Source organism: Thunnus thynnus, chromosome 22 (assembly GCF_963924715.1).
Source record: "Thunnus thynnus chromosome 22, fThuThy2.1, whole genome shotgun sequence".
Lineage (NCBI taxonomy): Eukaryota > Metazoa > Chordata > Actinopteri > Scombriformes > Scombridae > Thunnus > Thunnus thynnus.
The window spans coordinates 21,945,034-21,971,774 of record NC_089538.1 but is presented as its reverse complement, the minus strand read 5'-3'; the positions used below and the strand labels follow the sequence as shown (position 1 = coordinate 21,971,774).

Below are 26,741 nucleotides of genomic sequence, written 5' to 3'. Positions count from 1 at the left end.
CTGTATATATCATTTAATTGCTTGGGTGAAATCACCCATTATATAATAGTATGCAATTGTAAGTAATGTAATAAATTATTCTGAATGTACCAGACCCCTCTCAGACCACAGTCATCTTCCTGTGTATAATCCTTTATTGACAAATCTTTTATAAGCCAAAAAGGTCTTTTAAATTCACATTTTTCAACAGATTTCACAAGAACCATTTATTTTCAGAAACATTACCCAACTACATTACCCAGAAAGTTATCCAATAAGTTGTCCAAATCTATAAACGCATCACACACAAGACTTTGAATCAAAGTCATAAAAATTTTCTTTTAAGTGGCAGTAAAGTGACTTTCCTCATTCTCACTACATGGCCAAATGGGGCTTAGTAATTAAAGGAAAACTATGGTTTATTGTTTTTTATCTTTGTAGCATCAGTCATTGGTTCTATTGGTTATGATGTACACACCAACATTGTGACAAAATCTTTAGCAACATTGCTAAAAATGGGTCCAACAGTGCCAGAAACCCAACTGGTAAGATAGATGATCAATAATTTGTCGACAACTTGTAAACGTAGTTTATTTAGAGGTAAAACTGAGAGTGACCACACCCATCATGTCATTAATAATCCTTCATTGCTAAAGGAAAAGAGTGTTGAAATTGAACCAGCACACCAGTCTATAACCTTTGTCTTCGGTTAATAATCTTACCACTTATCTTCACTTTCCGTCCAACTAAGTTTGGCTAACCTGACGTTTGTTGCCCTGTCTGACCAATTTTTAGTAATATTGAACAATCATTTTGGTCAGTACAATGCTGTGGAACTGATGGCTGGATTTACAGAAATAAAACACAAGTTGTAACAGACCTTAGTTTTCCTTTACCTTGGCTTTTAGGAGGCTGTATGTCATCTTACATTTTTGTTTGGGACATTGCTTCACAAGGCAAATATCTTGGACTACAAGTCAACCAGTTGTTTATTCCAACCAACAGACAGCTTTAATCTATACTGCCAGGCTTCTAATGTCACTAAAAGTTTAATTTCCTCTTGGTGTAGCAATGGCAACCTCTATTGTTACATCTTGGTACAGCTTGTTTGACCTTGGATAATAGCAGATATCATTTTACAAGTATTAACTGTAAGTTTGTACCCGTAATATGACTACTAATTGACAGTCAGTATTAGTTTTCTTTTGCTAAAACAAGGTGAAAACTATTCATTTCATCTGCCAGTACACCTTAAAACAATACACTTCTTATACACACGAAACCATCACATTTATCACAATTGTCTTGTGTTATCTGCAGTCTGTGGTGGATGTGTTTGTTTTGAGCCAACCTGCCAGTTTTTAATGTGATCTTTATATGAACCTGTTTCATGTGTAAAATGTTTTCTTTCCCTACAGTGTGACCTCAGTAACCTTCGAAGCACCTTTCATCTCCTTTTCTTCTTCCTCTTTCTTTAGCTCTTCATCCCTCATTGTCTTCCCCTTCACTCCTGCCTCCTCCTCCTCCTCCTCCCCCTCTTCCTCCTCATCCAGCTGGAGGCTCCCTGAGGAAAACCTCATCCTGGCTAGTCCTGTGGACCGTACCACTTTCCCTAGTGGGGGTGGCGGGCAGTAATATGGGTAGAAAACCTCTGGGTCCGAATCGCTGTAGTTACCCGTAGTGCCACTGATCATGCATAGCGAAGTGGGGCGATCGGGCAGAGGGGAGGAGTTTAGCGGGAGGTAGGTGGGTCTGGAGGGGCGTGTCAGATGGGGGTAGTAACCAAGGGGTCGGAACTCAGAGGCAGGGTTAAAGGCGGGGTTAGAACTCCTTGAGAGGTGAAACTTAACATCTGGTTGGCTGGCCACGCGGCGAGGCAGGCCCGGAAGAAAGCTGGAGTCGTCGCTGTAATGCCCCGCCTCAGTACGTCCAACGCCCAAGAACCTTGCACTGTTGCTTCCTGACTGGTAAACCCTAGTCAAACCCAGCCCGCCTGAGGGGCGAAGGTTCCTCCTGATTGGCGAGACAGATGGCGAATCTTGGCTTAGTGGGTAAAAAGACGGCCGAGGTAGGCCATCCATCGTCACATAATCTTGTCGTCTTGACTGTGGGAAACGCTCCAGTGAAGAAACAGCAACGTAGTCTGACAAGTAGGGGTGTCGGTTGAGTGGTGAGGAACCGGCAAATGGGAATGTTGGAAGGATGGGGTGGTACTGGTAGGCAGGGCTGTTTGGGTAGAGAAGAACCAACTGCTGCGCTGCATCTGGGTGTGGCTGTGGGTTTGGCCGGCGCCGTGAACGGTTGCCATAGACACCAGCTAGGCGTTGAGCTTGGCGTTGCGCCCCAATTCGTCCCCCTTTCATGTCTTCCATCACAGATGTAGAGGCAGATCTTATCTTGGGTGAGGGGGTTAATGGGTGGAAAGATGGCGAGAGGGGAGTGACTTGGGAGAGAGGGCGGGACTTCTGGGCAACCTCAACAGATGAATAGCTTCGTTTAGCCCCTCCTCCCTCGATTTCAATGTTGTCTAATCCCCGGTGATGCGGGTCCAGCTCGTCCTGACTGTGGACCGCCAAGGCACGACTCGACCGAGGGAACGGGTGGGAGTGCTCATACAGCTGAAAAAGTAAAACGCACAAATTCAAAGTGTCAGTTCTTTTCTTTCTCTGTATGCCTAACTGTTTAAACTGCTTTCTGTAAATAGTGGTTTTTATTACCTGTTTGGAGACATCGGTGAGGAGATCTGGGGAAGATCGACACTGTCTGGGATCATAGTCTGACTGACAGTAAGTCCTGGGTGGGGAGAAAGGCGGGAAAATAGAGAAAATGACACACACCTTCAATAACAAAAAAAGTAAACCTTAAAATTCAACAGCATGAACAACAGCTAGGGCTTTTTGGTGGATCAGTGTGGAGTTAACACCCTTTATGGTGGTATTTAGCATCATAATCAGTGTGTGTACTTTGATTGAAAGGTTTCATATGTTTGACTTGTGTTGATGAATTTGCTCTCACCTCTCAAAGTGCAAAGGCTTCTTCTCCCGGGATCCCATGCACTCCAGTAGCTGCTTCTGTGTCCGTCCACTGTCACACATTAAATTAACAAAACATTGAAAATCATCAGTGGCCATATTTGTCATGGTTTTACAGAAACAGTACAGCTTCCAACTAAAAGCAAACCTACAAAGTTCTCATCATCTCAAGAACAATCAAACCCCTTAATCATCTCAAAATTTTACTCCAGACTGAAGGATGGTTAGAGGAAGCCATCAGTCATGTTTGGTCTTTAGTGTTGACTTGAGAGCAGCCCTTTTTCACTGAGAATAGGTAATCCACCTAGGGCTGCAACTAACGATTATTTTAAATCAATTAATGTCATTTATTTTCTCAATTAAGTCTATAAAATGTCAGAAAATAGTGAAAAATGTTGATCACTGTTTTCCAAACCTGGAACTTAAAATGTCTTGTTTTGACTTGACCAATAGTCCACAATCTAAAGATATTCAGTTTACTATCACAGAGAACTAAAGAAACCAGAAAATATTTACATTTAAAGAGGCCGGAACACAAGAATTTTGTATTTTTTTCTTTAAAAAATGACTCAAAACAACCAATCGACTGATCATTGCAGTTCAAAATCCTCCTCTGCTTTCCCTTTGTATAGTTTTATCAAATTTGGGTGGTTAGTTCAGACTGAGCACTAACAAATTTTAAGGATTGCAAAATTGCATACAAAGTCAATGGAAAAACATAAACAAATCCAAAAAGATTGTTTGAACAACAAAAAAATCTAGATGCATAAGTTTTTGGTGAGAATGTACCTGTAGATCACAGCACTGTGTGTGTATTTGTGTGTTTTACCTGTATCGGAAGCTGGAGCCCTTGCAGGACAGCAATGTTTTGTGCATTGTCTTCGGCTCCTCAGCCAGTCTGAAGAAAGCGTGGTACTCTACACACGTCTTCCAGAACGACTTACACACATCTCGACTGGCCATGCAGAACTCCAGTGTGTCTTTACATGATGGCTGGATGGACATTACACAACATGTAGATTAATAAATACTCCAAGGAGTTTACAACAATCACAGAAGATTAGGCCAAGTGAAAACCTCACCCCAACTTTGTCATGTAGCTTGATGAGGAAGTGTTTGCGTTTGAAGCTCAACTTGCGGATTTTCGCCCAGCTGAAAGTGTTGATCTTGGTGTTTCCCTGGACCACACAGACAAAAAACATGTCCTTCAGTGCTAATAAGAGGCTAAAATTGAACATATTATCCTAGAAAACAGTCACTCTCTAGAAAAACAGGGAATGTTTAACCTAACCTCTAACCAAACATCCTGTTAGATACAATTTCACAGGTCCCTCAATCTTAAACCTGCTTTAATTGATTCTGGCCACTTGGGGGCAGCAGAACAAACTGTAAACTCAATGTTGATGTATTATTGCCTCAGAAAATTGCCTTTTTACCCATGTCTCACATGTTCTTCGCTCTTTAGCAGCTACATTCTCCACATTCAAGTCACCGATGTTGTCTGTCTGATGTTTGGTGCCAGACATGTAGAGCACAGTGGCTTTATCAGAGCTTTTTTCACTGGAAACTGCGCTGATGAGAGCAGTTAGAGTGAATCAAAACAACAAAGTTGTGGACTTTAAAACCAAAACAATGAGCTGAAAGATGCTAAAAATCTTTGTAGAGCTGATGGGAATTGCAGATGTAGGTAATAATTCTCTTTCATCTCTACGACCCCTTTCACATTAGACATAAAATACACTAAAATATTGATTGGAACAAGTAGGTCATTAGCTTTGGTCATTAGCTTCATCTGATTAATAACTGAAATGTTGGAAAGGTCAGACACCGAATTCTTTAGAATTCATCATCTGGGTAATAAATGTCTGTATAAAATTTCAAGGCAATCCATTTGATTTGCAGAGATTTCTTACATTTCACTCTGTACCAAAGTGATTGAATGACTACAGCCATGCAGTTTGTGTAATTAAGAACAGCTGCTAGACTGTATTCCAGCAAGACCTTTTCATTTCCAGCCCCATGGAAGGTTAATCCTTGTGTATGTGAAAATGTTAATGTCCTTATTTATGTGTTTGTTCTAGACCATAAACCATATACCTGAAAGACCAGTACTCCAGAGTGTGTGACAGACAGATTGATCCTCATCCCCTCCCCGTCGTGGGCTGGGTGAGGCCTGATGCCGTACATGTCCAGCTTCCTCGCCACCTCCAGCAGGTGGATGTCAGAGTCTGCTGGAGACACACCTCTACAGAGACAAAGAGAGGATCAAAGGACCAAACATATCCCTAATCTGACTTTACACCAATCCTACAAACATTTAATTTGTTTTTGTGTTTACCTGTGTTTCTTGTGGAATTTGATGATTTTATGGTCAAGATATTCCTGGTTGGGGACGTACTGCTTCATCTCCAGATGGTGACAATCCAGCTCCTCATCATAGTCCCCTAGCTCTGCTGTAACACACACATACACACACACACACACACATAAAAAAAACTACCTGGTAAAACAATGTTTAAATAAATGACTCTGTACAATCCCAAGATGCATTTTGTTGTGGCAAAATCACCACTTTATATGTGGTGAATGTAAAGCAATTTTTGCCTCATAAAGTGACTAGAATTGTTGAAGATAATTAAATTTGCACTTCTTTGATATCTTACATACTATACACTAGGGCTGCAACTAACAGTTATGATCACTATCCGTTAATCTGCCAATTATCTTCTTAATTTAATTGATTAATCATTCTGTCTATAAAATGTCTGAAAATAGCAAAAATACCTGTTCTAATTTCCAAAGTCCCAGAAGAACAGTCCAAAACCCAAATACATTCAGTTCTAACTACAAATTTTGGGCATTTTTACCTAAGAAATAAAACAATTTGATTATCAAAATAGTTGCCAATTAATTTTCTGTCGATCCACTAATTGATTAACTCATCTAATCATTGCAGCTCTATTATACACCTTAATTAATGATAATTATGACTTTGTATAGGTGAATTTAGGGATTAGTTTAGTGATTTACCTCTTGAAGACGAATATGAAAGTGTTGATCATTTAGAAATGACATGTAGATTTTAACAGCGTGTTGTATTTTTATGCTTACACTGCAGTATGTGAGACACCAGCAGGGCGGCGCTGTTGTCATTACAGGTCAGACTCCCGTTAGACAAGTCCTGCTTAATCTGTAAGGCAAAAAGATACCTACACACACACACACACACACACACACACACAGTAAGATGATTTATGGTTACAGATGTGCCTTGTTGCTACGACTACTGCAGACAACCACTAGAGGGGAAATAATTGGGTCAACAGTGTTTAAAGTTTTGTAATTCAGTCTGCACGCAGTTTTCTTTTTTCATTGTATCAGAGCTGGATGACAATGAAACACATACAAACATGCAGACTGGTACCTGGTGAGGCCCCTCTTAAGTTGTCCAGGGTCTGGTGGGAAGAACTTGACTATAAACCTGAAGAACAGATCATTGGAGTCTAACAGAGGAAGAAAAAGAAATGAGAGATTACAGACACACAGAATGAAGAGGATGACGGACAGAGGGTGAAATAAGTTGAGAGATAAAAGATAAGATGGAAAGGAAAAGCACCAAGTATATTTTTGAAGTTCGATGAAAAGAGCATGTAGTGAAAAACCAGCACAACCAAGTCACAGCCAATTATGTTTCTAAACTTCTCTGTTTTCTTACTGGTATGATTTAGGTCTAGAGAACAATATTTCTGCTTGGCAAGCACAAAATGGACAAAGTAAAACTTCCCAGGTCTCTACAATTATAATAAGACGACTGGGATAAACATCTCAAGGATAATGCTTGAAGAAAAGGCTGCACTCACTATGAATTTATACTCCAAAAGAGATGTTTGTATAAAAGGTTCATAGTGCAACACAGCTGATAAGCTATGATAACTTCTTTGATTTTGGACATTCTGGCTTCATCACCAATGGCACAAATTTGCGTGTCAACGTTCACTAATGTTGAAATTGACACGAAAAAATTTGTGCAGTTTTAATTGATGGATTGTGTTGCAGGAAGCTTTACAAAGAAACACTTAGAGGGATCTTCTTGGTACAATTCTTGGTAAGTGTTGATGGCTGATTAGTGTTAGCTAGTTAGCGTTAGCGTACATCAGACAGTTGGTTTAATGAAGGAAGAATAGCTACTAACATATGTGCAAAATTAATCTATCCTGTAGATTGGCATGCAGCCCTTCAGGCAATTCTAGTTATCTACCTTGCAGTCATGCTAAATAATTGCGATTTAACATGTTTTTCATTCAATTATGACACAGTAAATGCATAAATAAAAAGGAAATATAAATAATGTGTATTGTATTTCATTTTATTGCTTGTCTTGTTTTCATTCAGGCATTTAAAATTTTCCATATAAATTGGCCTTAAATGTTAGAATAACTGTCCAGATCAACTTCTGAAGGGATTTGTTTGGTGTCATATTGAACGTGAACCAGCTGTTTCAGTTAGTGCTAATTAGGAATTGCTGATTTAAACACACACCTGCTGGTAATCAAGCAATTAAGTGAGCCCATATAAGCAAGCAACATGTAAAAAGTGTTGTATTTTCCTTTCATTTAAACTTTTAAAAGACATTATTCTGTTTGCTGAACTATTATCCGTACATCTTTCTGATCATTTAATTGTTGTTTGTTGAGTTTCCCATTTTAAATGTAATAAGACATCCAGTATGACTTACATTTAATCTGTTTTGTCAGCGGCTTCAGTAGCTCCAACCACACCTGCAAAAAAAAACAACAACAAAAAGAACAATTTGGTATTCTATGTGCCTGTATGTCTGAAAAAAATTAAAGTATTCTGTTTGATTTTGTGTTTCTTACATAGTTGCCACTGTGGTGTCTAAACTCCAGTCCAAAGTATTCTTTCTCCAGCAGTTTCAGATGACCACAAACTTTGTTGAAGAAGTCACAACCTAAAACCTTTTGCTGATAGAGAGAGAGAGAGAATTAAAGAGGGAGTGAGTGAGAAGGATTATTGGATTTTTTAATGAAGACACTTAAAACTGGTGTCCAGGGACACTTGGCTCAGACTGTGTTAAGGCTCAATTTCTCTGTTACTTAGTTCACAAGAACTTTATATAATGCTGTAGTCAATATTATAGGTCACATGAACTGGATGCCCATCGTTTCTGAATGAAAACTAAAAATAAACTCCTCCAGTCCATTTTTTTACCTGTTTTGTTAGACGCTTAGATAAACGCATGTTGGCTCACTATTTTAGAATCATCTTCCAATCAAGACTTTGTTGTGAATAAGCAAGAAATTATATCATAGAACAAAAAATCCCATGCAGATCTGGAGTCTATAGAGCCTGACTGATCCTTTAGCATTTCATGTCCTGCCATCATCAGTTCAAAATGTATTTGTCCAATATTTTGGTTTATGAACAAATACAAAACTAATGGCATTCCCATCAGCCTCACCGGCACTGTGTTTAGTGCTAAGCAGATGTTAGCATGCTAACACGCTAAACTAAGATGGCGAACATGGAAAACATTATAGTTGCTAAACATTAGCATGCTAGGATTGTCACTGTTAGCATGGTAGCGTGCTGACATTAGCATTTAACTCAAAACACCAACGTACAGCCTTACAGACGTTAGCATGACTGTCTTAGTCTTGCTTGAACATAAACAAACTTTTTTGATAAAAGTCTCCTAAATTTGGTTTCTAAAGTTTTGTGACGATGTACTTCAGCAGAACATTTGTCTGTCATTGGTCTTTGGTGGACAAACTAATGAACTAATGAAAACTTAAACACTTAAAACTTAAATTTCTGAAATTTGAAATTATTTATCGGTTGATGAATGTGGCGATATCGATATATCTGTTATAACCAGAAACACTAGTATTAGTCAAACTCAATAAACAAGTTAATGTCTACAGGAATGAAGTTGAAATATTCCTCCTGCACTCAAACTTTTTTCAATTTTAAAAGAAATAAAAGGTTTTTAGAACTCAACTATAGACTGAAATGATTTGATGAGATGGATATTTATTCTCCAACTTCATTCAGATTTTGTCAATTCAGGTTCTTGTCTCTTCCATTACTCTATTTATTTAATCATGTTTACTGGCCAGAGTGTAATAAAACAAGGGATCACAGAGGACGGAGGACATTTACAAACACCTGAGTTTATTTCTCTGGTAAGAGTTCATCAGATGGTGATTTATAGCTAATGAGAGATAAAGAGAAGCTCTGAAGTTAAAGGGAGTATCTGCTCTGACTCATACAGTAATTCTATTCTATTCTATTCTACCATCCTGTCCTGTTATATTATTCCTTCTCTCTCTTTCTTGCTTTCCTCCTCTCTTCTCTACTCTCTCTACCTCATTGCCCTTTCCTCATTCTTTTAATTTTACCATATCTTTACCTCCACCTTTGACCTTTACACTGTTACACACTGTAAAAGTTACATTTCCTTAACTTTGTGGGGGATTTTTCGTCTCTTTATTATTATCTTTTAAACAGTGAGCTCTATTAAATCATGTTCACTGTTGTCATACTATGCCAGAGCCCTCTTTTTAAAAATATTTGAGAAATATATTGTATATATAATTACTAAATTCCTCTTTGTCCCCTCTCTCTTCCTACATCTCCCTCATTCTCTCCTTCCTCCCATCCCTCTTTTTATCCATCTCTCTTTCTCCTTCTCTCTCTTTCTGTCTCTCGTCTCTTTAATTACCGAGATGGTGTTTGAGCATTGTTCCCTCACTGCAGCGTTACCAGGTTTTTTTTTAGTGTTTGCTGTCTGCTAGCTGGTGTTTAGCGCTCCGACGGGGGTCACTGGACGTCCCTCATTAACTCGTCATGAGAGAGAGAGGGAGGAAGAGGAGGGACAGAGCAGCTGGAACCGATTATAAAGAGAACACAGGCATAACCGATGATTACGGGAACAACAGAGCAGTTAGTTTAAATGGAGCGGAATTCAACTTTAATGTCCAATCTGCTGACGGGAAAATGTATCTGTGGAATATGTGATAGGAAACAACGGTGAAATATAACTTGTCTCAAACAAGACAGAGTTGTAAAATTCCTTTAACTACATCTATAATGTTAAAGTTACAGCAACAGTGTAGATGTTGCTTTCTGGTGACACTGAGTTTAAGAATCCAGTACCATTGTGTGTAGCTAAAGACTTAATCGTACTGTAGGCTTTATTAATTCTGCTTTTGCTCATTTAAATAAATGTACTTCACTTTAAAGCTGCACTAATCAATAATATTTATATTAAAAATGGATTAAATTAATATGTACAGTGTATATAATGTGCAAAGGGGTCACATACATGATTCTGTGTTTTTTAGCTCATTGTTTTCATCTTTCAAGCCCTCAAACTCCGCTCTCATCAATCATGTTTCGAGCTGTTTTCAGCACCAAAGAGAGGGACAACGTTAGCGACTAGCTGGTGAAGAAAGTGGACAATGCAGCAGTTAAAGCAAGAAGAGATAACACTTATTTTTCTCTTACAAATGAAAAGTTGAGTAAATAAGCAATAAAAAAGCCTGCTTGCTCAGATTTTGCTGCTCTAGCTTCACCTGGTCTGGTGTGACTAGTAGCATATGGTGGCTAATGTTACCTAATGTTAGCAAAGTTTATAGAGTTGCTGTGTGCTACTGTTGCACTTTACCATTATCCTGTAATTGCCACTCTAGTGGCCACTGTTCAGCAAAAGTTAGACAGGTTAGCATTAAAAGAGCCAGATGTCTCCCTCAGGAGTTGGTGGAGACCAAAACAGAGCTAAAAGAAGAGTGAATGTAGATTCACCAGGTGGACAGAAATACGACTGAATTAATGTTAAACATGCAGTGCAGAACTTTCACATCACAGTCTTTCACAGTATATGAGGAGTTTTTAAATCTCATGTTGGGTGCGACATTCCCGTGCCTGCTTTTAATCATGCGGCTCTTCTAGACTAAATGTTATCAGACAGAATGGATCAAATTCTTAATTGTCTTCATGCCTTTTATTTCTTATATAAATCAATTTAAATAACCAAGTTGTTGAAAGGTGCTGTACATGTAAACTTTTGTAAATGCCAATTTTGTGATTTGGGGCTAATATACATAAAATCTACTTGACTTTCCATAAAATACACTTGAATATATGTTTTACTTGGGTCTTTCTATCCCCTCCATTATTTGCTCTGAGTGTCTATACATCAACCCCCATTACATCATTTCATCCATCTTCTCTCTTTCTCCACGTCTTGTCTGATCATTAATTGGGGTTTCACCCTGAAGGTTAGAAAATCAGGGTCAGAGGAGCAAACATGCACTGTAGCAACTTGAAACCTATTTTTATAATTATGTGGGTTTTCTCTATAACACACACACATGTTTTACCTCCCCTGTTTACCAAATACACTATATTTATCACCGGGTGGGAAGGATTTATTTTTGACCACTTGCATCCTCTTTCTCTCTAGTATTGTTTCTATATTTCTTCCTTCGTCTCTCTCTCTCCTCCTCCTCCTCTTCTAAAGATGCTGCTAATGTCCTGGAGGCTGCTGGGACAACCGACAGAAAAAGCATGGGCATTGAAAATGGAGCTACTTTACAAACACAATACTGCAACCCTCACACACACACACACACACACACACATATACACACTGAGACACTGAGAGTCTCTTTTTAGATTGCCTTGCAGGCAACGTCATCATGTTGAAAACGCAGCTCGTCACTCTGCTTTTCTGTAGCTGATAGCAGAGCACATGGCAGTTCATACTGTAGATATCAGAGAGTTTACATCCAGCTGTTAACTCACCCCACAGCTGGCAAATATCACTAACAGTTTGGATAGAATAATATGACAATATTTAGTATTTGTCTGTTTCGTTCAAACTATACTAAGATATTTAATTAAAATTTCATCATTACTTCCAATCACAGTGAATCTTTCACTTGTCTTCCCTTGTTAGGAAGATATGAAATTGGATTGATCTCTGTCCTGTTGATTTTTGGGGAATCTCCACTTTTACACTATTTAGCTAGGACAAGTTCTGATATTGATGACTTTTCTGTCAGAAAATTACACCTGAACGATAAAATGATAAACACAGAGTGTTACAGAAGTACAGAAGTTTGTTGTGAGTTGTTGTGGTTGCTTCTCCTTAATTTGACTGAACAGAAAAAAGTGTGACAAAAGTCCAGGCGCCCGCTGTTAAGACTTTAAACTTAAAAGTTATGTTTTTAATAAATGGAAATTTACACGTTGTTAATTAAAACGGGCACTGCACAAACTGTTCTTACATTTATTAGTTGTACTAATATTTTCACTATGTAACTGCCAGTTTTAACTTTTAGCTAGACGTTAGCTTGAGATAACTGACAAAACTAACGTTAGCTTGCTAATATATGACCCGTTAAAAGAGTAAAAGAGGTAATTATGGCCAACATATTTGACCTGTTACTTCATTAAAATCTGTTTAATAATATTAACTGGGAAGATTTTAAATTACATGTCACAAAAACAACACAATTACAAAATTACCAGGTAACTGCCAGGTATAACATTTAGCTAGCCGTTAGCTTGAGGTAACTGACAAAACTAACGTTAGCTTGCTCATACATGACCTGTTAAAAGTGAAGAATAAAAAAGATATGGGATATGGTGAACATATCACTTGATTAAAATGCTGTTTAATAATCATGTAAACTGGGAAGATTTTAAATTTTCAAGCATTTTTGATGACATCATCAAATTTACTAAATAGCGCCTGCCAGGTTAGCATAATCTGATATTTCCCTTTCATTCCTAACTGCGTGAATTCTATCACTCATATAACATATTTCTGTATGTATGCATACATGAATAAAAACAAAGTCATACCTCCATTTATAAAGTATTGTCAGTTAAGTAAGTAAGTTATATTTTTTGGCTCCTAAACCTGTTATTTTCAGCCGTTATGTTACAGCTTGTGATGCTACAGTGACTCCAGTTTACATAGTTGATTGCTTTTGATTAGATGTTTCCAGCTGAGTTAAACATTACTAAAGTCTTCACAAGCTAAGTCATGCAAGACAAGAGAAGTAAAGACTTTAGGCGCTAATTTAGTGAACGATTTACAAATAGCTGGTGGACTAAGATCACTTGTCCATCCATCCATTTTTATATCCAGAGCCACAGCCTGTCATAGTATAATTAAATGTGTAGAGGCTTCTACCATATGTTCACCCATCTCTCTCTTTCCCATTATCTTGCATGGTTTGAAAAGCACAAATTCAAGTCCTTCGTGCTGTGAGACAGCAGTAATTAGCACTTAAATATCACCTGACGGATACATCATCTTAGAGGTGTGAGTCAGTGATTGATGCTTAAATCCACGGACAGTTTGAGAGAAAAGAAACACTCTTAGTAACGCCTCAGCATACACAACCATGTGGCTCTCACCAAGGCATTAAACCCAGAGCTACTCAGTGTTTTTGTGATTTTTCAGAATAATTATTTGTCTTACTTACATTTTGGTTCAAGCTTAGTTTGAAAATCATGGACTGTGGCTGAGATGGAAAGAGTTCATAAAAGGCAACTTTCAGTGAGGAAAAAATGACCAAAATATAATATAAATTTTCCAAGACAGCACCAGCTGAAGTTTATCACTCTTTATATAATAAATATATAATAAATATAGCCTTCTAGCTCACACAAAAGTGACATGATTTGCTTATATTCTGCATCAATTTTACAGTTGTGACACTTGGAAATTTAATATTAAAATTGAAATGATAACCAGTCACCAACTAGACGTTAAGTTTAACTTTAAATTCTGGCAAAGCTACTTTTGTCACATGTTTAAATTACTTCAACATACAAGAATTTTCCAAAAATAATGCCTACATGTTTGCAACATGTCACTTATAATCCTCAATGCTCCATGTTGGCATAATGTCTGGATTATATTATATTATAGATTATAATAATTGCCATGTGGACACATAACATTTTTAGTGTTTAGTGGAAATATTGCCCCAATCGAGGTTTTAAAATATGGATTTGAGCATGAACATGTGAAAACAACGTGAGATATGTTTGATAAACTATGAATATATATATTTGTGTTGTTAATAAGAAATATGAGTGATATATGGTTAAATAATTTAAATATAGCCTAAGCAAGGATTTTAGGAGAAAGGAGTTTGTTTTTTCCCCCTTTTTGTTGATAAACTTACCTCCACCTCGAACGTGCGCTCGCTGTCATCCAGAAAGATCACGCGCAGCCGGAGCTTCGTCTCCTTGGAGACCCGGGACTTGATCGGGAGGCTCCCGAGTCTCCGGGTCCGCCGGTGATGGTCCCCCATCTATCTCTCTGTCTCTCTCAGAAGATATAATGACAGCAGTATTGATCCATCACATCCATCATCCTGAAAATACAAATTCCCAAGACGCAGAAGGCGCTCTTCCTCCTCCTCATCATCATCACCACCACACCGCTACCGTCACCATCATCATCCTCTCTGCTCCTCTGCTCCTCCGGGGTCTGTCGTTGCCGCTGGAGCGCGCGCTGTCCAGATGCGTAATGGCACGCTGACGTTGTTTCCAGACGGTGAACACGAGCGGACCAGTAATACAGCTTCTCTACTGTAATACTGCTACAGTGTTACTCAAGTACACGTCATAATACCACACTGCAGAAATACTCTATTACAAGATAAACTATACTTTGGTGAAAGTATCATAAATGTATTTAAAAGTATCAAAAGTAAAGGACGTATAATGCGTCAGAATGGCCCCTGTCAGTCTTATATTATTGTATATTTCATTAATTTATTGTTATTATTGATACATTAACATGTAAGCAGCATTTAAAAGTGTTAGCTAGTTGAAGTGAAGCTGATTTTAACTCCTACTGACATTTTATTCTACATTTATATTCATATTTACATTTATTCACTTTTTGTCCAAAGTGAAGTAGCCACAGTACATCATTGTATTTTTTTATGTATCGATTAAATGTATCAGTGTATTAAAAATGTTGTATTTTTATAAAATGATCATACTTTTTATGTCTTCATCTGCAGTACAGTACTTAAAGTACAGTACTTGAGTAAATATAGTTAAATAGTTACATTACTTTCTAACACTGTTATACTATACTATATTATATAATATAATATTATATTATACTATACTATACTGTACTGCACTATGCTGTATTGTACTATACTATACTATACTATACTGTATTGTACTACACTGCACTGTACTGTACTATACTGTACTATACTGTACTATACTGTACTGTATTGTACTGCACTGTACTGTACTATACTGTACTATACTGTACTATACTATACTATAGTGTACTATACTGTACTGTATTGTACTATACTATACTGTACTGTATTGTACTGCACTGCACTGTACTGTACTATACTGTACTATACTGTACTATACTATACTGTATTGTACTATACTGTACTGTATTATACTATACTATACTATACTGTACTGCACTGTACTGTATTGTACTATACTGCATTGTACTTTACTATACTATACTATACTGTACTGCACTGTACTGTACTATACTGTATTGTACTTTACTATATTAAATTATATGATACTACATTAGATATTATACTGTACTATACTGTACTGCAGTCCTCTTGTATGCTTTGCACAGTGGGGAAACATTTCACTACCAGAAATTATAAAAATAAAAAATGTATTTATTATGTATAAATATAATGATAACATTCCTAAAAGAGCTTAACGTGTGTTAATGAGGCTTTTACATTATGTTCTCATGAAGTTTGGTGATTCTTGCATCAAGTAAACTGACATAAGAGAAATTTTAAAATTTCAGTCGGATGTGATTTCAGATGTCTTATATGAACAGGCATGTTAGAGTCTATACACTCAATATGTGATGCCATCATGTGTGTGTGTGTGTGTGTGTGTGTGTGTGTGTGTGTCCTCTATGGGAATAATATAAATTTCACGGTGGCTGGACACTTTTAGAGAAGTGACCTGTCCTAAAGTAGGCTAGTAGTACAATGCTTCCTCTAGCCTCCAGCACGGACTGAGCACTTACTGTGTGTGTGTGTGTGTGTGTGTGTGTGTGTGTGTGTGTGTGTAAAAGACGGACACACAAACTGGGATGACACACATGTAAAATGTTGGTCAAGGCACTGCCACATTTTCTGTTTTCTTTCACATCTTGACTGACACACACTCACACACACACACACTCACACACACACACACACACTCACACACACACACTTATGATAACATTATAACAATTATATGACATTTTAATGACATGATTTCATCCAGAAAGCTTTCCTGCATCTCTAAAATCCACTTTAGCTCATTTTCAACTGAGTTCAGTTGAGCTCTGTTAACTCTAATTTTGATTTTTAGAGTTATTATTTTTCTTGGCACTCTAATTTGCAACTGCGTCCAGCATTTAATCATTTCTATTCCAACAACTATATCACTTTTTGACATTTCTTTTATTGCGTTTACCTTAATGCCAAATTAAAGCGCATGTCAAGAACAATCAGTACACAGTTTGAGTGGTGAGGAAGGAACAGCGGTGATTAATGCTTTAAAGTGGAATTAAATACATTTCCTAGACAGTTATATCATTAGGCAATTGATTTTCAATCATTTTGCTTAACAAAAAAATACACTTACTAGTGATATTGTAGGCTGTATTACATATTAAAATCAATCTAATCTGTAAAACTCTTAATTACTGTAATCTACACTGTATTTTGATCCAGTTTCTTGATGTGTTTCACTCCTACGTTTGCTCTTTAAATGGGACATATCACACTTTTTTTAGTTTTCTGTTATTTTTATACTGTTATGATGTCAGATATCTATGTTAAACATGGTCTGTATGCTAGAGGTTTGATCAACACACTTCATAACGTGTTTCTAACTAACACAATGAATTTACGTGTAATTAACTAACAGTTAAAGTAATTCTTAGGTAATTTACAATTTATATTTGCGAATTTAGATTGCTAAATTGATCTGAGATTTAATTAAACTCTATTATGGTTTGTTGTTTTTCATTTTTTTAGGGATTTTCACCCAACATTAACAGTTTTTAAGTTGTAAATAGTCAAGGTGAGTTCAGCTCATGAAAATACTTGGAGGGACGAAATTTAGAGAAAACTATGACCATTTTTTTAAAGTGGACATATACTTTTTGTGATTTTCTGTTATTTTTATACTGTTATGATGTCAGATGTTTATGTTAAACATGGTCAAAGTGCCAAAACTTGAGGTTAAAGTATGTAGAAATGCTCCCTGCAAGTCAAAATCCAGGGCTTCAGTCTGCTCTGAACGCCTCGTTTGCAGCCCTCCATTCTTACGCCTTTGTCGCTAAGTGTTGTTTGCGTCGTTCGCTCTTGTATTTCGGATCGGATGTACTTGAGAAGATGACATTTCAAATAAAGAACAAGAAAAAAAGTTATGAAATCCTACTATTATAGTTTGTTTCATGTTTTGTTGACGTTGCCAGCAGAAGTCTTCTTCCTGAAGCTGGCCAATCAGAACAGAGTGGGCTCATCAGGAGGCGGGGCCTTAAAGAGACAGGAGCTAAAACGGCCTGTTTCACACAGAGGCTGAACTGAGGGGCTGCATAAGGAGCCATTATAAGATAAATAAGGAGTTTTTTGAGCTGTAAATAATGCAAAGATATTCCATTAGAGCCCCAGAATATAAATATAGACCTGAAAATGTGCAGAATATGTCCCCCTTTAAGTATAAATCCAGAGCTGTGGTGTGATATTTGTTTTTTAGTGTCACACTCAGACCACTAGATGGAGATAAAGACCTGAGGATAAAACATGGCAGCTGATAGAAGAGGCTCAGTAACACACACACACACTTGTCCAGTAAACATGAGTAGTTGTTTTGATACTGTAATATGAACCTGCCTCTCTCCTTCGCTACTCACCATCTGCCACACACCCACACACACACACACACACACACACACACACACACTTTTCATTGCATTTTTCCATCCTTTGTCTCCAATCCCCTCCTTCTGCCCTCCTCACTTTCTCTCTCACACACACCTAACCTGCCTGACACAGTAGCATCTGGCGTCTTTATGCTGCTGCCTCCCTCCTGAGACTCACACACACACACACACACACACACACACACACACACACACACACACACACACACACACGCTGACAGCTTTCCCTCATATAATTTTTCCAGTGCAGCAGTGTGTCGTCCTCTAACTCTGCAGGTTCAAATTGTACCTGCAGTTCAATGTGACTCACTAGCAGCACTATGAAGGACTGATAGAAAAACACTGTAAAAAATACTCAACACGTGTAAACAAACCGCTGCATTTGAAAGAATTTGCTAATTTATGATAGTAAATTACCGAAAATCGATTGAGCTTCATCATATAGTTCAGTATGTGTTGTGTGTCAAATCTGCACCTCAAAATAAAATAGCAGAAAAAGGAAAAAAGGAACCAAATGTTTATTTCTGCTTGTTTTTGGAGGTTATAGAAAGCTTAAATTTATTTTTTTGCTCATGAATCAAGACATAAAAGAGGGAAATTTAAGCTAAATTTGGTTTTAAGATGAAAACACAGACTGATAGGTTGGTTATGGCAAAGCTTTGAAGCTCAATAACCTCAACATTGGCTCATATTTGATTATTTAAAGTATAATTTAAAGAATATTTATTCGTCTTTAGTGTCTTTAGGTGAAAGCGTGTGCATGCAAATATATATAACTGTGTGTGGGTGTGTTATTTTCTATGAGAACTTCTGTATTTGTCTATATAACAAAATCAAAATTAACTGCAAACAAAGAATAAAAAAATAACACTCAAGTTTTATTATCTCTGACTTAAATCAACAGTTTCCTTAAAGATCAACACATCAGAATTTAGCTTTCGTGCAAAGCGACGAGGAACAATTCAAACCACGGTAGAAAGAGGAGAAACCTGCATGAAAAGCCACAAGCTACAAGTAACACACAAGGTTCTTCAGAGACATAAACAGGGGGAGAAAGAGCATATTAGTAGAGTGAGTACACTCAACTCAGTCAGATAAGGCCTGATCTTACTGATGTTGTAAAGTGAGACATGAATGAGTGACAGTAAGCAGACTTAAGTGGACGGAGCGACACAGAAATACAGATAAAACTCAATAAAAATGTACACAAAAGGGTCTTTTTTTAATGCAGGATGTGGTGGTTTTAAACTTTCTTCAAGTTTAAAAGCCAGAAGGCGACGTGGCGTTCTTGTACACATATATATATACACATATATATATATATATGTGAACATTTGCTTCTCCTCTCATCCACTTGCTCTGAAAAAAACACCAGCGGAGCAAATAGTGAGCATCATCTCCGGATGTGAAGCTGTGTCACTTGGTCAGTCAGATGTGGTGAACTCTGACCTGTGAATCTGGATGAAATGCTGATACTAACATCTGTTTAACTCTTAAGGAAAATCCAACATGGAAGAATCTTTAATCCGTCTGGCGTTTTGTACCAAAAAAAAAAAAAAAAAGCAAAGAAGGAGATGCAGCGTGACGATCGAGGGGACAGGAGGTGGAAAAAGAAAAGAGATCTGGTCACAAGCGTTTGCTCTGATTTTTAACAACCAGAAACCTTCTTCTCCATCTCTATCTCACACACACACACACACACACACACACACACACACACGGTGATTGTGATGGAGGATTCACTGGAAAAAGCTGGACAGAACAGACCAGGACAGGTGCAAACCATTAAACACTGTATGGAAAGTCAAATAGCAGCAGCGAGTGTGTGTGTGTGTGTGTGTGTGTGTGTGTGTGTGAAGGAGATCGAGAGAGACATTTAGACAATCACAGGAAACCATTTAAAGTCACCACCAACTTATTACCTGAGTCTTTCTGTCCCCCGAGTCAGTAAACTCCACCCACCTGCTCCGCCCCTGCTGCTCAAAACAAACACCACGTCTCAATGTTTTTGATATTTTTTACCTTCATCTTCAATATTCAGAATCAAACACCAGTGAGGAGAGAGCAGCTGTTTACACCTGGACTGTGTCACTTGAAACTTTAAAATTTCTAGTTTTATTCAACAGACTGTTTTTTTTTTTCTTTTTGGACTGATTAACGTAGCTGCAGAGATTATTTGGAGGAAAAATATGGAATCACAGAAGCTTAATAAAGACGTATTCTTTGTCCTGTCTCATTCATCATAATCTTTGTAAAGGATCCTGTCACATAGATCTTTCAGACAGAGAGACGTTTTGATGGAAATGTCAGTCTAGTTGTCATTTTTTGGGACTGGATTGCAGAGACCAAAGCTGGACTATAAATACAAAAATACAAAAACAGAAGTGAAAAACCCACTTGTACGGTAAATTTATACAGTATTTTTTATTTTTTACTGCTTTGCTACTATGAACAGCTTCGCCGTCTCACTTGAGTTGTTTTACATTCAGAAAGTAAGAAAACTTTCTAAAAGACCACATTCAGCACACCTGAAGATGCACGTAAGGATCCGTACAGGCCGCAGTTTGCGGTTACGTAAAAATCCCGAAATATCGTAAAAAAAAGTTGTCATTGAAAAATACGTGGATAAAGTGCAACGGAAACAGCCTTCATATGTGGAGCGATCAGGAGAATTAATACATAAAACAAACATTTCCATCATGTTTCCACTGTTTGAGGCTCTTTTAATGATCTTCTTGCATCTTCTTCTTCTTCTTCTGTGGTTTAATCGCCACCGACTCCACCAATCAAATCCAAATATTCACATAACAGTGAATATGCATGAAAAAAGCATGAAACGTACCCAAAAACAACTGCTGTAACAATTAGAATTAATCAAGTTGTAGCTGATCAATAGATAATTAGTCAACTACACATTTTAATTTCATCAGTTAATGAAGCAAAAATGCCTCAAATATGAAGATTTTCTGTGTTTTCCGTCATTCTACATTAAACATCTTTGGGTTTTATGCTGTTAACAGGCTTCTGAAGACGTCACGTCGCCTTCTGAGATCTTCTGACGGACATTTATGACTATTTTAAACTAAACAATTAACAAATTTATCCAAAAAAAATTCCTCATCCGCAGCTGTAAAAACTACAACACGTCCGCTCCGCTAACACGAAACAGTGAATCAATGAACTTTCTTTTCAAAAAATGTTTACAAAAAAAGAAAAAAGTTGAAGTTGTGATTGCATCTCTTTCCCCCTCACGAGTGATGGATGACCTTCGGCGTCTGGATCGTTTCCTGCGCCGAGCGAGAAGCAGGCCTCGAGAAACTCTGAATCTCTGATTGTGTCACATTCGTTGTCGCAGCGAGCGAGCGAGTCAGAATGAACATTTAAGGCATGGAAAAGGTAAAAAAAAAAAAAAAAAGGAATAAAATAGAAATCAGGAAGCAGCGCAGTGTTTCCTGTCTGTTAATGGGAGATAATGGAGGTCTGATTGTAATGTGCAGCAGCTCAGAGCTGATGTGGGAAAACTCAGAGAGCTGATGACAGAGATCCTATCTGCTGGGAAACACAGCTGCTCACGCTGCTTCTCTCTCTCTGCTTTCCCTCTATCATTCCTGCTTTCCCTCTATCATTCCTTCTGTTCTCTCTATCATTCCTGCTTTCTCTCTATCATTCCTGCTTTCTCTCTATCATTCCTTCTTTCCCTCTATCATTCCTTCTGTTCCCTCTATCATTCCTTCTGTTCCCTCTATCATTCCTTCTTTCCCTCTATCGTTCCTGCTTTCCCTCTATCGTTCCTGCTTTCCCTCCATCGTTCCTGCTTTCCCTCTATCGTTCCTGCTTTCTTTCTATCATTCCTGCTTTCCCTCTATCATTCCTTCTTTCTCTCTGCTTTCCCTCCATCATTCCTGCTTTCTCTCTATCATTCCTTCTTTCCCTCTATCATTCCTGCTTTCCCTCTATCATTCCTTCTTTCTCTCTGCTTTCCCTCTATCATTCCTTCTTTCTCTCTGCTTTCCCTCTATCATTCCTTCTGTTCTCTCTATCATTCCTTCTGTTCCCTCTATCATTCCTTCTGTTCTCTCTATCATTCCTTCTTTCTCTCTATCATTCCTTCTTTCTCTCTATCATTCCTGCTTTCTCTCTATCATTCCTGCTTTCTCTCTATCATTCCTTCCTTTCTTTCTTTCTGCTTTTCTATCTGTCATTCTTTCTTTTTATTTTTTATTTTTCTATCAGTATTACTCTTTCCAATGTTCTTTCTTTCTATCTCTTTTCTTTTATTGTTCTGTCATTCTTTCTTTCAATCATTCCTTCTCTCTACCTTTCTTTCTTTCCTTCTTTCTTTCTCGTTTCTTTATCTATCATTCTTTCTCTCTGCTTTTCTTTCCATCATTCCTTCTTTCTTTCAATCTATCATTATTTTTTTCTTTCTACCTTTCTTTCTTTTTATCAGTACTACTTTCGATCTTTACGATGTTCTTTCTTTCTCATTTCTTATTATTTCTCATTCTTTTTTTCAACTTATTCTTTCTCTTTTCTCTCTATCTTTCCATTCTACCTGTCTTTCTTTCTTTCTACTTTTCTTTCTTTATATCTCTTTTTTATGTCATTCTTTCTTTCTATTTTTTCTTTCTATCAGTATTACTGTCTATCTTTCCGATGTTATGTCTTTCTTTCTATCCTCCTTGTCTATCTTTCCATTGTTCTTTCCATCTTTCTTTCTCTTTTTTCTTTCTTTTCCTGTTCCCCCGTTTGGTTTTACGTTTTCTCTTTTCTGTCTTTTTGCTATCTTTCTTTTCTCTTTCTACATTTTCTGTCTTCTTCTTTTCTTCTTGTTTCTTTCTCTTTCTCTATCACCTTCATTCGCTCTTGATCTTTGTCTCCTTTCTCTCTATCCCTTTCTTCATTCCCTCCATCCTCCTCTTCCTGCTCCTCTCTCTCCCCTGCCATCTTTCCATCTTTCCCTTTGCTCTCCTCTCATATTTTGTTTCTCTGTATTTCTTGTCTTCCTACAGTCTGTCATTTTTTGACCTGTCTTCGTCTTATTCACCTTTCATTTCATCTTTCTTTGTTCCTCCTTTCTTTCTCTTTTCCTTTCTTTCTGCCTTCATTCGTTCTCAATCTTTGCCTTTTTCTCCTCCTTTCTCTCTCTTTCTTCGTCATTCGTCATTCCCTTCAGCTTTTCTTCCTCTCATTTTCTCTTCCCTCTTTCAAATACTGTAATACTCTCCTCTCCATCCTTCCCCCTTTCCTTTACATCTTCTTCTCTTTTTTATGTCTCCTTCTCCATCTTCCTCCTCCTCCTCTTCTCTCTCGTTCCTTCTTCTACCGCTCCATCCCTCCATCCCTTCGTCCCTGCAGTCGTACTGAGGGATGCAGAGAAGCCTCGATGGTTAATTACCTGCTTCAATTACATCCATTTACAGCGCGACTCTATTTCACACCTCGCCGTCAGCCTCGAGAGGCTCACACACACACACACACACACACACACACACACACACACACACACACAGACACACACACACACACACACACGCAGTAAAAAGAGAGAAATGGAGAGCACATAAGGTCATGTGTTCACTTTTCATTTGACGTCTCTTTTTACTATCTTTTGAGTTTTTTTTCTTTCACACTCGCTCCCACCAACAGATGCAGTGTAACTATTGATCAACCCCTAAACCCCGCCCCCTTTCCCCTCAATGCTCCAATCACAGCCGAGCAATAACTCGGTCGACATCCGACGACTTTCCTGGAGCGTGGACGAGCCTCAGTGGTCCAAGTTTTCATCTAAATTTAGAACAAATTTTAACAGGATTTCCAGAATAGTGAAAAGGAAACGTGAATTAATGCGTATTTCCATCCGTTTGGAGTTTTTTTCATCAAGATAAACAGCTGCTGGTGCGACTTTTCCTGTCGGGGCCAATAAGCCATTTCAGAAGGAGCAGGTGCAACGATTTTCTCATAATTTAAAAGATCGTCAGTCAAACCTCAAACTGGGAAAAATAACATAGAAAACATGATAAATATATATATATATATATATATATATATATGGACATTTCTGTTTGTTTCATGTATAATTTTGAGGAGCATTAAAGTTTCCTCATTGACGTTTTTTTTTATGTGCAATTTGAAAGTGTGACTGTATTTGGGTCTCTGATGATCCTACTAACACACAAGCGGTGAAATAAGACCACCCAGTCAGTTTGCTTTGTGCTGGCTTGCTCTGCACACACGTGACTCAACAAGCCGTTCAGATTTGATGCCCCTTCTTACATCACAAGGGGCACAGCTAAGCTAATTCTAAGCTAAGCTAAGGGAGCCACTGCTTGCTGACAGTCTGCTGAGTCGAACAGTCCTGCGTCGCCGCTGCTGCTTCTGTCTTCTGGAGGAATAAACACCCGATTCCGCTCTGATCCGGAGCAGTTTACCAGCTGGAGGACTTTGTTTTTTTTTTAAACTTTTGAAATTAAGTGGATTTATCTTCAATCTTGCTCCTCGACCTAGCCGGAGTTACCACCAACACTGCTGTCAGCAGTAATAAACAATTTAAATGAGTTTACATAATTTTAAAGTTACACAGTATGTAGATATCTATGTGTATAAACAATAACGTCACTGTTGTATTCATGCCTTTAGATTGCGTTATTTTGAGTGTGGATGGAGCAGCTTATCGTAGCTCCGATTGATCCGAACTCCATTAAAAAAATAAACATTTTATCAGTTGTTTGCTTGTCCTCTTGCACACAGACCTGATAAAAGGATGAATTCAAGCTTTTTACAAATCGACATCATGATGTAGTTATTTCGGCATCCTTTTGATCTGTTTATTGCAATGAAATGACAGTAAAATCTAAGTTTATTTACACTCGAACCAGCCGTTCTGAACCGCGGCTGTTTAGACAGGATGAGAAAGCAGCTGTGGTTCTTGATCCTTGTGGTATCTTGACCAAAGCATGTCAGATACATTTTATTAAGACCCCTGGGAAGTGTGTTAACTTGTGGAAAAAGGGTAAAATATGGTCCCCTTTAAAAAGAAAGTTTCTCTTGTGTATTATAAATAAATTATATGTTAAGCAATCAACCCTGTTTTACCCATTTTCCCTTCTCCCTCTCTACATTTGTCCTGGTGTAGAAAGTAGTTTAGTGTTTTTTTTAGTTTATTTATTAGTGCAAGTAAGACACACACAAAAAATATCATAATGCAGCAAAGGAGTAGAAAAGCATATCACCAAATAGGGAAATAAACCTCCAATAACATCTAAATTGATATTCTATATATTCTAAACAGATACACTGTGCAGTTTGCAGCCTGCAATCTGAAACTCTACCCATGAAAGTTCAGTACTTTCGCTCGAGGCAGGGTAACGTCTAAATTAAAGCTGTGTGTCCACGTTGCTTTGTTCGCCTGTTTCCATCGACTTTACAGGCTTCGCATTGAGTTTTGTGTCCAAACACAGAAAGCCGAATGTGTGGCCTCGTGAAAAGCAGAAAGAAAAAAGGAAAGGAAAAGAGGAGGAGGTGAAAAGAAAAAAAAAGAGAGGAAAGAGAACATAAATGAAGGCACTTGATCTCACACACATACACACACACACACACATGCGCACACACACACAAAGTCCTCTTTTATCTTGTGCAACAGGCAGGGTTAGGAAATGAGACGAGTGGTTTTTGTCTGAGAGGGCAAAGCAGAAAAAGGGATTTGTCTCCAAATGCAGCTGTAGCAACAGGCTCCCCGTGTGAGTGTGTGTGTGTGTGTGTGTGTGTCGCTAAATGAGATATTGAAACAGAGACATCCTTGCGTCTGTTCTTGACTGATGAGAGCTGAAAATAGGATTTGTCTTTGAAACAGAAGAGGACAGCTGTAAGCCAGTTAAGACGACTGAAGAGCCCATTTCACACTGAGGAGATGGAAGTCAGTGTGAAACGTTTTTTTTTTTTTTTTTTTTGAAGGGGTTTCGCTTTTTGACAACAACAGAGATTAAAAGGTACAGATTTCTTCACCGCCGATAGCAGCGATTCTCAAAAACCCTCCAGAGCGGATGAAGTGTGAAAACGTGGGTCTCATATGTGATAAACGCTGTTGTATGAATGTCAAACCTTCACAGACGCACTGTAGCTGAGCCTCTAACGCTCACTATGTATGTCAGTATAGCTGCTGAAATTACTATTCTATACTTGTGCTATTACCCAACAGAAACGTTAAAGATCAACCAGTGAAAACACCTCTACTGTGAGATCAACTGTGCTAAAATACAAATAAGTGAGGAGTCAGTGACGCCCAATTTAGTTGAGAAGAGATTTGATTGATTTTCTACCATATTGAGAACTTCTGAAACAATCCGGAGAGGATAAAGCCTCATTTCACAGATAAATACTGTTTTCAAGAGGATGTCTCACAGCTGCCGCCGGTTCTTAAAGCTATAATATGTTAACTATTCAAAAGTAAAATGTCCAAACACCTCTATACCTATGTTATATATTTTGTTCGGTTATCCCAAATGTTTCCAACAATTTTCAAACCCAGAGAAATCCATAATTTTAATCAAGGTAATGGTCCGTTTCATTTGGTTTCCTGTCAATGGCGTCATACCCCATCTACCAAAGAGTAGACGTGCTCAAGATAATATGTCAGTGTTGTGGTTGTCCACCAGAAACTCTGTCATAAATTGACTTTTATTCAGCTTTAAAACACATTTTTACAATAAACTTGCTAGATCTTG

The 26,741-nt window shown here is 37.8% G+C and overlaps 1 protein-coding gene across 1 annotated transcript; it reads right to left on the bottom strand.

Annotated features, from left to right (window-relative positions):
* Window positions 1-554: 554 nt before the first annotated feature.
* Window positions 555-15,107, bottom strand: LOC137174032 (FERM domain-containing protein 7). Its single transcript, XM_067579022.1, has 12 exons — window positions 14,240-15,107; window positions 7,889-7,993; window positions 7,747-7,789; window positions 6,436-6,514; window positions 6,123-6,220; window positions 5,350-5,464; window positions 5,109-5,256; window positions 4,094-4,189; window positions 3,841-4,004; window positions 2,995-3,063; window positions 2,697-2,772; window positions 555-2,597 (listed from the first exon to the last, which is right to left on the bottom strand). The coding sequence occupies exons 1-12, from the start codon at window positions 14,366-14,368 to the stop codon at window positions 1,392-1,394; spliced, it is 2,328 nt and encodes a 775-aa protein (XP_067435123.1). The 5' UTR covers window positions 14,369-15,107; the 3' UTR covers window positions 555-1,391.
* Window positions 15,108-26,741: the final 11,634 nt, after the last annotated feature.

What these genes read in the sequence shown, in the direction of transcription:
- LOC137174032 (XM_067579022.1), bottom strand. Translation starts at nt 14,368, where the DNA reads ATGGGGGACCATCACCGGCGGACCCGGAGACTCGGGAGCCTCCCGATC. An exon ending in GCTGACAAAACAGATTAAAT is followed by an intron (nt 6,515 to 7,746) that starts GTAAGTCATACT and finishes TTCCTCTGTTAG; the next exon opens with ACTCCAATGATCTGTTCTTC. An exon ending in AGCTACATGACAAAGTTGGG is followed by an intron (nt 4,005 to 4,093) that starts GTGAGGTTTTCA and finishes ATGTCCATCCAG; the next exon opens with CCATCATGTAAAGACACACT.